This window comes from Lepidochelys olivacea (assembly GCF_965140295.1).
Source record: "Lepidochelys olivacea isolate rLepOli2 genome assembly, chromosome: 4".
NCBI classification, from domain to species: Eukaryota; Metazoa; Chordata; order Testudines; family Cheloniidae; genus Lepidochelys; species Lepidochelys olivacea.
The window spans coordinates 32,704,817-32,716,917 of NC_140414.1; the positions used below are offsets into that span (position 1 = coordinate 32,704,817).

The window sequence follows — 12,101 nt, forward strand, 5'->3', positions numbered from 1 at the left end:
ATTTGTGTAGTTTTAAACCCTTATAGCTCAGCCAAATCCAAGCAGATCACCACACCACCAAAAGTCAACTCTTCAATCTAGACACTATGGCCCTGATTCAGAAAAGCACTTAAGCTTTGGTGTAATTTTAGTATATGAATAGTCCTATTGCAATGAATGGGACTACTTGTGTGCTTGAAGTTTCACATACACTTATGTACTTTATTGAATTGGGGGGGTCTATATAATGCCAAATTTCAAGTTCATATCACCTATTGTTAAGGCACTAGACATGGTCAAAGAAAAGAGTGCAGCTTTTTTTTTTTAAATGACAATATATTTTTCTCCCACTCTTTTTGCCCTTAAAAATGGCTGAATCATTTGTACTCAACCATTACAGAAATATCCTCTCCTGGCTGAGAACCACCAGGCTATATTTCAGCCCACAAGACAAAAGCTTGACAGCTTTTCAGTACCTGAAAATGGCCTTCTGCAAAGGAAAACACTTTTGCAACCTTCTTTTAAACTAAAGTATTGCTCTCTTTTTACTTCCCTTACTATATATAGCAATGTTTTAATAAATTCTAGGTAGAAAAGGCATTTTATTTGACATTAATCAAACCACGGGATGTGCACAGTTTAATTTCAGATTAGCTCCATGCACAAATACCTAAGAAACAAACAATAATGCAAAAAAGAAGCTCTCTTTCATTACTGATGATCTCCAAGTCATTCCTAAGTATTGGCGCCATCTAGTGAAATCTTACCATATCTATACTGAGTTCAAAGAAATTTTATGCAGCTCTGGTTCAAAAGCAAGTTACCATAAGGAAGTTAAAATCTCATACTGTACACTGAAGAGAAGTATCATAACATAATTTTCATAGCCAAAGGAGAAAGTGTTCATAAAACAAACCAAATATCTGTAGGTGCCTTTGGATGTAAAATTCCCAGGTAACAAATATTTAATCCTTTTTAAAACTATTTTTGCCATTTCTATGTTTACCGATACAATAAGCTTGAATGGCTATGAATGTTAAAAGTACAAACAAACTAAATCTATTTAAACAGTAATTTAAGGACATATGACAAAGTACTCTGCACTATTCTAGTAAAAGCTTATGCATATTCTTTATTATGTACAAAAAAATCATGTTAAAAAACAGAGGTTGCAAATTACTCAATTATTAGGAAATGCTGGAACTCAACCTTAACGTGGTCTCTTTGTGCATTATGTTATTCTTCCCAAACATTACTTAGGATATCTGTGGCAGAGCCAAGGGTAGAACCCAGCTCAATCCAATGCACATTTCATCACTGCAGAGGATGCCACGGAGATTCCCACACCTGAGCCATTCTTTTTAGGTAAAAAATCTGAGGAACTATCCCAGATTGAGGTGTCAATAGAAGAGGTTTTGGATAAATTAAGAGTTAATAAATTAAACAGTAATATGTCACCAGAACCAGAGGGTATTCACCCAAGAGTTCTGAAGAAACTCAAATATGAAATTGCAGAACTATTAACTGTGGTATGTACTGTGACAGGGTCGGGCCAGATGGCTATAGGAGAGTAATAGAAGGCAGATATATTAGCCCCAAGCTAAGTAGGTCCCTTTTCCCTGGGTAAGGTAACAGGGAAGGTTCCAGAACAATCAGGAGCCTTCTGGAGACAATTAAGACAGGCTGATTAGAACACCTGCAGCCAATCAAGAAGCTGCTAGAATCAATTAAGACAGGCTAATCAGGGTACTTGGGTTTTAAAAAGGAGCTCACTTCCATTTGTGGTGTGTGTGTGAGGAGATGGGAGCAAGAGGCACTAGGAGCTGAGAGTGAGAACGCGGACTGATGGAGGACTGAGGTGTACAAGCATTATCAGACACCAGGAGGAAGGTCCTATGGTGAGGATAAAGAAGGTGTTGGGAGGAGGCCATGGGGAAGTAGCCCAGGGAGTTGTAGCTGTCGCACAGCTGTTCCAGGAGCCACTCTAGACAGCTGCATTCCACAGGGCCCTGGGCTGGAACCCGGAGTAGAGGGCGGGCCCGGGTTCACCCTAAATCCTCCCAACTCCTGTTCAGACTCAGGAGGAGTCGACCTGGACTGTGAATTCAGAAAAACGGCCAAGCTGAGGGCTGCCGTGAAGCTCCAAGGCGAGAAAATCCGCCAATAAGCGCAAGACCCACCAAGGTAGAGTACCCTTTGTCACAGTACCCTATCACTAAAATCAGCTTCTGTACCAATGACTGGAGGATAGTTAATATGACACCAATTTTTTTAAAAGGATCCAGAGTCATTCCTGGCAACCAGTATCAGGCAAATTGATTGAAACTATAGTAAAGAAAAGAATTATCAGACACATAGATGAAGATAATTTGTTGGGGAAGAGTCAACATGACTTTTGTAAAGGGAAATCATGCCTCACCAATCTACTAGAATTTTTTGAAGGGAGGAATCAACAAACAGGTGGACAAGGGTGATTCAGTGGATATCGTGTACTTGAACTTTCAGAAAGCCTTTGACAAGGCCCCTCACCAAAGGCTCAGCAAGAATAGAATGACTGTTGAATGTGCCTTTGGCCACTTTAAGGGATACTGGTGCTGTCTTTGGCAGGTTAGACCTCAATGAGGAAAATGTTTCCATGGTCATAGCAGCCTGCTGTGCTCTACACAACATTTGTGAAACTAAGGGAAGATGTTTCCACAAAGATGGAGCACTGAGGTGGATTGGCAGCCAAATTCCAGGGCTGTTAGAGGGGCTCAACGGGGAGCTATCTGAATCAGGGAGGCTTTAAAGGAGCATTTTGGCAATGAGTCACAGTAACGTGGGTTTTCTGTAATGCATTGAGCCAAGTATTGTTTTCTTGCACCGAAGTGTGAACCCTGTAATGACTTATGTATGTGCGGTAATTTAACAATGCAAATGCACCAACTGGCATGGTGTATGAATTTTAGCAGCAATGACTGTATGTAGGAGACAAAGATTCATTCACTTTCTATAATTATATTTTTATTAAACACCAGTGCAAACATTTCTATCTTCTGGAAGGAACATGAAAACCAAGAGCACATTTGTCAGTGAGGCTCTCACAGCTGGGTGTATGTCCAGCTGTCATTGTGAAACATCTCCATCAGGGTGGAGAGCCTGGGGCACCGCGACAACCCTGGAACATGCAAGGAATGTGGGAGTGAGGGGGAGGACATTGAAAGCAGCTCTGTAGGGCCTGCAGGGAAGGTGAGCGCAGATGTGTTCTGTTTGCAGTTCACAGTCAGGGACCTCAGCATGTCTGTTTGCTCCCTGAGCAGCTTTATCATCTGCTCCTGCCCATTTCCTATCCATTTGCAGATTTACATTGATAGCCTCTCTCCATGCTCTCTGCTTGCAATCTGAAGCACCCGAGCATTGCAGCACCTTCTGGAACATGTCTTCTTTACTTCTCTTGCTTCATCTCCTTATCAGAGGGCTACTATTCTGAATAGTGGCACCATTTTCCATGGGGGTGGGGCATGATAACAGTCGATATCTTGCTCCTGACAGTAACCGAGGATGCAAGGATGCAGCTCCTGCATGAGTGCGGCTGCCAACTAGATCTGTAAGCTGCTCACTTATATGCTCTTATGGTGCCCGCAGAAGTGGCAGTTTCCTACTGTGGGGGAAGAAACAGGGCAGCCCTCCCAAGAAACTTCGGTATAAGATTGCAGAGTACCTCCAGGAAAGTTTCCTAGAAATCTCTATGGAGGATTTCCGGGGCATACCGTGTGCATAAACAAACTTTTCTGCAGTGCCCCCTCTGCCTCAACAGGGGAATGAGAAGCAGATACAAACTGTACCTGTTTCGGTTATTTCAATCCTTTTTCTACCCTGACTAAAAAAACAGAGCATTACCTCACGTTTCTCTGCAATATCAAAGCACAATGAGTGCTTACCAGAGCTTCCCTCTCCTGCATCACATGCACCAGAGCAGGAGTGCTGGGACGAGCTAGACCCCTCAGGAGTTAAACAGAGGTTCTGGCTCACCATGCCACTGGATGTCCCTGTCGCCTATCCCTCATCCTCCTCCAACTCCACTTCCCTGTCCATGATGTTGTCCTCGGGGTTCACTCAGCTGACCACTGTCTCCAGGCCCCCCACTGATGTATCCACAGGGCTCTTGAAAGTGGAGGTTGGGTTAACGCCAAGGATGTAGTGCAGCTCCTTGTAGAAGTGGCATGGCTTTAGCAACACCGGAGAGACTATTGGCCTCCCTTGCCTTCTCGTACGCCTGCCTTAGCTCCTTGATTTTTGCACGGCACTGCTGCATGTCCCTATTGTGCCTTTTCTCCTCCATGCCACAAGCAATCTGCCTGGAGCTTGCATGGAGCGGTGACTGCACAGCCTCCTCCTCTCCACAGACCCAGCAGATCCACCACCTCCGATGTACTCCAGGCAGGAGCAGATTTGCTACAGGGAGTCAGCATGGTAAGCTGGGCAGATGCTTTGTGAGCTGTCCACACCAAGCAAACAGGAAGAGCAATTTCAAAAATTCCCTGGGCTTTAATGGGGGAGGGGCACATGCCTGTGTACCTGGCTGCAGGGCAGCGGAGTTCAAACTGGTGACCAGAGTTGCCACAATGGGCATTGTGGGACACCTGCTGGAGGCCACTTAGGGCAACGTAAGCAATGCAGTGTCTACACTGAAACTGTGTACTTTAACTACGTCATCTTAAGCACTATGCCTTTTTTATTTTGATGTAGCAGGAGAGTTAAAGCGGCAGGAGGAGCACTGCAGTGTATACACCTCCATAGTTAGGTCAACATAAGCTGCCTTATGTTGACTTAACTTTGTAGTAGGGCTGTCAAGCGATTAAAAAAACTAATTGCATGGTTAAACGATAGAATATCATTTATTTAAATATTTTTGGATGTTTTCTATATTTTAAAATATATTAATTTCAATTACAACACAGAATACAAAGTGTACAGTGCTCACTTTATATTTTTGATCACAAATATTTGCACTGTAAAAAACAAAAGATAGTATATTTCAATTTACCTAATACACATACTGTAGTGCAATCTCTTTATCATGAACAAGTAACTTATAAATGTAGATTTATTTTTTGAATGCAGTTATGTAACAAAAACACAATATAAAACTTTAGAGTCTACAAGTCCATTCAGTCCTACTTTAGACAATCGCTCAGACAAACAAGTTTATTTACAATTTGCAGGCGATAATGCTGCTCTCTTCTTGTTTACATCACCTGAAAGTGAGAACAGACATTCTCATGGCACTATTGTAGCCAGCGTCGCAAGATATTTACGTGCCAAATGCACTAAAGATTTATATGTCCCTTCCTGCTTAAACCACCATTCCAGAGGACATGCTTCCATGCTGACGACAGGTTTTGCTCAACAACGATCCAAAGCAGAGCAGACCGACGCATGTTCATTTTCATCATCTGAGTCAGATACCACCAGGAGAAGGTTGATTTTCTTTTTTGGTGCTTTGGGTTCTGTAGTTTCCGCATCTGAGTATTACTCTTTTAAGACATCTATAAGCATTCTCCACACCTCGGCCCTCTCAGATTTTGGAAGGCACTTCAGATTCTTAAACCTTGGGGTGAGTGCTGTATGTATCGTTAGAAATCTCACATTGGTACCTTCTTTGCATTTTGTCAAATCTGCTGTGAAAGTGTTCTTAAAACAAACATGTGCTGAGTCATCATCCAAGACTGCCATAGCATGAAACATATGTTAAATAAATATTATAAATATTTTAAATAGTCATTGGTTGCCATTATTTTTCATGACTGAAGGTTTCTCTCTCAGTAGAGGCTGTTAATTAAAATCTCCTTCAAAAGAAATTCACAAGATTGGTCTCTTTCAAGATGGCCACACCATTTCCTATTGTTCCCAAGGATATGGAAGCCAAGGGACCCTTAGGGAAGATGTTGTTTCCCTATGGTGTCATGAGACTGAGCGGAATACTCCACTATTTTGAAAGTGGACAGTTCTTCATGCAAGTCTCTGTAGTAGAACATTTTTCTTCTGCCTCTGCTGGGAGAAACTGACAATTAACCCTAAAAAATTCATTAAATACAATCTGTACACAAGATTGCCATGAATTTTAATATTTATGAAGTTTGAAGAGTCTGTCATTCTGTTATTAAGATTATATACCACAAAAAGGTTTGATACAAGGTGTTATTTTTAAGGACCCTCTTTTTAAATTAATTTTAATTCCTAACTTAACAGATTTACTTATAAATTCTCACAACATTAATTCTGTATTCAAAGAGTAAATGCTATAATTTTGGGGAGGCAATGCTCTACTTTTACACATATTAACTGCATCGCTACTTTGTGTGCAAAACTCAATCCAATCTTGAGTATGGAGCCACAACTGGCACCTCCATGACAAAAAGATCACAGGACAGAGCCATTGGTGCCTATCACTAAGCATTCCCTTCTGTTTTGGTATATTTATGATGGAGTTCTTTTCTAGTTATGTTCCACTTAATTCCCCTGCAGCTTCTGACTCCTGATTTATTTTCATTTCCCTTTTCTTGATTTTGCATAGAAAGTGAGTAGCTAGCAAATGGCCATTCCAAAAAATATAGATCTTCTACTGAAGGGAGTATGTGGAGCCTTGCAGGATACTGAATTTGCAGACTCCAACATTTTCAACCAAAATTGGTTGCTTGATTCCTGTTAGCTCCTTCCTCTATGCTTGTATCATGGAGCTCAAATTCAGAAAATTTAGGATTTGCTGACTTCATAGTTTAAGTATCCCATTCTCTACTTGCCTCCCTGCGTCAGACCATCAAAGAGGTTTTTTTAATCATGTAATTCAGATAGAGTGATAATGATAGTGCATCCCCTTTAATTCACTCAATTTACAGTATCGCTATGGTCTCTATGGTTTAATATTGAATAAAAGAAACATTGGTTCAGCTTTTTTTCCCACTAGGTAAACCCAAAATCTAAATATATAGTTCTCTAAGTTATTCAGTAGTTTAATCGTTCAATCATGGTCCAAGTTATATTTTGTAACAATGCTTTCAAAATATTTCAGCTAAGCTGCCATTTTATGCTAACTGTGCTTCCTTCCAGATGGTTTAGGGCATATATCAAGAACCACATCTTCATTAAAATTCATAATTTTTGAGAACAGCATTTCTATTTTGCTTCAAAATGAGAACAACCATTGCTTTATATATGGAGGGAGTCCAGCAACTCTAAGCCAGACCTCCGAATTTTACGGTGTACAGAGGACTAAGATTTAATTTTAACAACTCTCTGACAATCCACATGCAAAAAAAAATGTTTTGTCCCCTTTCGTATAATAACTGCCCTCTTTGCAAATCTTGACATTTGGAAAATTTTTCTATACTTCTCTCTTTTCATCATGCAATATCTTTACAGCACCATTTTCTGTCATTTAAAATATATATTGTCCATCATCTTATGTTTTCAAATACTATAGAGTATTTTAGGATACAATTTGTATGGGTAAAATTTGTACTTATTTCTAGATTTTTTTTTTACTGTAATGCCCCAGCGTACACACAAAATGTTTATAAATTCAGTTTGGAATTTTGGAATATAGTCACTAAAATCTCCCAGGCTGAAGTGCACAAATAAAGACTATTCACTTATAGCACCTATGCTCCCCTTATCCACTCCCTTTGCCTCAGAACTGCCAAAAAAAAAAAAATAGGCAGGAGACTATGGTTTACCATTGGCAACTCAGACACTATAGAGCAATGACAGCAGTCATTTGAACAGAAGTGTTTTAGCAATCTACAGATCTCACTTTCACTAAGGGGCCCAATGCTAGAATATTTTTCTCCCACAGCTAACATTCCATGAGATTCAGTTTAGCTTTCATGGATTTGTTTTCTTACGATCTTTGCAGTTGCTAAATCATAAAAGCCATCCATGATTTCTAAGGGCTCTGACCCAGACATACTCTTACTCCTGTATGAAGTCCCACTGAACTGGGAACTAAGGCCCAGTTTTTACACTTAAGTATGTGCTTAACATTACACACTTGAATAAGTGTTTGCAGGATAAGGATCTAAGTTATTAACTTCCCCTTCAGAAACAGCATGGGACAATCCTACATGAGAAACTGTGGCCTGACGTAAGTCAGATCTTTGCAACATGATCTCATTACTTCAAGATGATATAGCAAACGGCTTTTGCAGATTTATGCCTGTACTTACACCTCAAAGGGGCCCTGTGCAATTAGGGTTGCTACCTTTCTAATTGCTGGTAACTGGACCCCCAATACCTCACCCCTGCTCCACCTCTTCCCCCCAAAGCCCCACCCCTGCTTTGCCTCTTCCCACAAGGCCCAGACCCAATTGCCCCACCCCATCTCCCCCCAGATCATCTCAAGGAGTCTGCCTGCAGGTAGGAGGCAGCTGCGGCTAAGCAGGGCCTGGCGCAGGTTAATGACCCAGTGCTTCCCCCTGCCCTGCGGTAACCAGACTTTTGGTTTGGGTGCCATTTAGGGTTGCTGGGTCCCCGAAAACTAAAACCAAAAACCAGACTATCTGGGTAAAAATTGGACAGATGGCATCCCATTGAGCAATAACGAAGCAATCTTGATCGCAAGAGGCTTAAATTGAAAGGTTTTCTGGTTAAAAATACTGTTTCCCTCTCAGCACTGTAACTAAGTATAAACATTTTCAAACTTATGACGCCCTACAGTAGAGCCCTACATAATTTTATGTTACTTGGACATTAACAAAAAAACTAGCAAAGCCTCACTCCATCCACCCTTTCATGTGCATAAAAGCACAATTTGTTTCATTCTTTTTTAAAAACCAACTGCTCCTGTTAATCATCTTGATACTTTATTCCACGTAATAAGTGTTCTCCGATAAAAATCCACCCAAGTGCCTCTAGTGCCCAAACCTTCCTAACATGAACCCCATTGTTCCTATATTGCATCCTAACTCAAATATCTTTGCAGAATCTACTGGATTTATTTCAGAGTTCTTTATAATGCACACATTCAGCAGCTTTGATTGGCTCTCTTTCCCCTGAAGGTGGGAGAATAGGAAAGGATAGTCAGAGGGAGATTTCCCTGAAGACTAAGGGTTTTCCCACATATGTGCAAAGGTAGTGAAAACTGACAGTTTAAGGAGAAAAAAACAGGGTTGGCACGTCTGCCAGGGGAGTTTTGCTTCACTAAAGAACGCAGTTCTGGATAGTTATAATTGATTACAATAAGGATCAATTATCCTAGCTTCTTCCAAAGCTCTGGAAAAAATGACTTTATGGTATATATGTGTTATCCTCATATATGATAAATCTAATCTCAAACTTAGACTAACTATACAAACTATACAATCCGATGAAGTGAGCTGTAGCTTACGAAAGCTTATGCTCAGATAAATTTTTTAGTCTCTAAGGTGCCACAGGTCCTCCTTTTCTTTATACAAACTAGGTCATATCAGTAGACTTATAGGGAGCACACAATTTTTTTTATCATTTGAAAGCTTTCACTGGTTCTATTGCTATTTCCTATTATATCTGTACAGGAAATCTTTCTCAAACCAGTCGAATATTTGAAAAACAGTAGAAAATGTTTAGGTGCACCTAGTACATATGCAAGTCTCCTTAATAAGTATGCATCTACTCAAAAATGAGCACAATGCTAAAATGCATTTATAATTTTCAAAATGATCTCTGAAAGCATAAACACACTGTGTAAGCAAATTTAGAAATAAAGCAAATAACTTTTACCAAGGTAGGATCAGAGTCTAAAATAGGGAAAGAACAAGTCAAAAATTCCTTAGACAAGTTAGAGGTCTTCAAATCACCAGGGCCTGATGAAATTCATCCTAGAATACTCAAGGAACTGACTGAGGAGATATCTGAGCCATTAGCAATTATCTTTGAAAAGTCATTGAAGACGGGAGACATTCCAAAAAACTGGAAAAGTGCAAATATAGTGCCCATCTATAAAAAGGGAAATAAGGACAACCCGAGGAATTACAGATCAGTCAGCTTAATTTCTGTACCCGGAAAGATAATGGAGCAAATAATTAAGCAATCAATTTGCAAACACCTAGAAGATAATAAGGTGATAAATAAGAGTCAGCATGGATTTGTCAAGAACAAATCGTGTCAACCAATCTGATAGCTTTCTTTAACAGGGTAACAAGCCTTGTGGATAGGGGGAAGTGGTAGATGTGATATATCTTGACTTTAGTAAGGCTTTTGATACTGTCTCACATGACCTTCTCATAAACAAACAAGGGAAATACAACCTAGATGGAGCTACTATAAGGTGAGTGCATAACTGGTTGGAAAATCATTCCCAGAGAACAGTTATCAGTGGTTCACAGTCATGCTGAAAGTGCATATCGAGTGGGGTCTTTCAGTGATCAGTTCTGGGTCCAGTTCTGTTCAATATCTTCATCAATTATTTAAACAATGGAATAGAGAGTACACTTATAAAGTGTGCAGATTATATGAAGCTGGAAGGGGTTGCAAGCGCTTTGGAGGATAGGATTAAAATTCAAAATGATCTGGACAAACTGGAGAAATGGTCTGAAGTAAACAGGATGAAATTCAATAAGGACAAATGCAAAGTACTCCACTTAGGAAGGAACAATCAGTTGCACACATACAAAATGGGAAATGACTGCCTAGGTATGAGTACTGTGGAAAGGGATCCGGGGGTCATACTGGATCACAAGCTAAATGAGAGTCAATGTAATGCTGTGGCAAAAAAAAGCAAACATCATTCTAGGATGCATTATCAGGCGTATAGTAAGCAAGACACAAGAAGTAATTCTTCCACTCTACTCGGTGCTGATTAGGCCTCAACTGGAGTATTGTGTCCACTTCTGGGCACCACATTTCAGGAAAGATGTGGACAAATTGCATCAAGTCTAGAGAAGAGCAATAGAAATGATTAAAGGTCTAGAAAACATGACCTATGAGGGAAGATTGTTTAGTCTGGAAAAGAGAGGGGACATGACAACAGTTTTCAAATACATAAAAGGTTGTTACAAGGAGGAGGGAGAAAAATTGTTGTTCTTAACCTCTGAGGATAGGAGAAGAAGCAATGGGCTTAAATTGCAGCAAGGGCAGTTTAGATTGGACATTAGGAAAAACTTCCTGTCAGAGTGGTTAAGCACTGGAATAAATAGTCTAGGGACTCTGTGGAATCTCCATCATTGGAGACTTTTAAGAGCAGGTTGGACAAACACCTGTCAGGGATGGTCTAGATAATATTTAGTTCTGCCTTGAGTGTAGAGGACTGGACTAGTTGACCTCTCAAAGCCCCCTCCAATTCTGTGATTCTAAGAATAAACAGTTAAAATTAATATAATTGGTTTTAGTTCAACTTTCCTTTTTTCTTTCCACATGCATCTCTAAGGGCTCAAATATTCTGCAATGCAAAACAAAAGATTTACAAAATTCTATGTATTAACTTCAAAAACATTTCAAAGAAAGCCAAAAGAATAACAAAAGGTATTTTTCTAATTAACCTTCTAAATTTATTTTAAAGTACAAGTATATTTAGTGGATCTTGCTGACTTCTAAGATGAGTAATGATTACTAATCATCTAATTTAAGGTTTGCCATACCATTCCAAAAAAGATCAGTTTAAACATATTTTCCCTTTCATTATTTTTAGCAATAAGAACAAAAAGCTTGTGTCCCTTCAAATAAAATATTTTGCCTGCTGTAAGGCAACTTTTAAGAAAAGGCAAAAGGAAGAAATCAAATGTGAGAGCTAAAAGCTCAATGAACAGGCTACTGATTTTTCATCAAGAAAGTCTTCTTTCATATTTCAATATAAATTACAATCTCTTTGTTCATTCTGTCTATACAATCTTCAAATCCCAGGGTTTCAATCCCACAATAAATTATTTGTTATAGACTAGTAAATAGCTGAACTGGCATTACCTTCTTTTCTTCCTGTAATACTATTACTTCATGATACCGTGGGACGTAGGGTTCATATTTTTTCTTGTCTTCCTTTTTGATGTTGACATTCTCATAATGCAGTGCACTTTCCCTTTAGAAAGTTTAAAGAGAGATTTATGAGTCTTCAGTTTTAAATGCCTGAACATGTAAATACGCATAGTGAAAGCCTTTTGTCCTTTGACTATAAA

At 39.6% G+C, this 12,101-nt stretch overlaps 1 protein-coding gene across 2 annotated transcripts in view; it reads right to left on the bottom strand.

Annotated features, from left to right (window-relative positions):
- STPG2 (sperm tail PG-rich repeat containing 2) overlaps positions 1-12,101 on the bottom strand; it is a 410,524-nt gene that overhangs the window by 357,976 nt on the left and 40,447 nt on the right. For both annotated transcript variants that reach the window (XM_084625502.1, XM_084625501.1), the window contains exon 7: positions 11,893-12,004. In XM_084625502.1, coding sequence (XP_084481628.1) covers positions 11,893-12,004 — 112 coding nt within the window. The remainder of the gene's footprint in view (positions 1-11,892; positions 12,005-12,101) is intronic.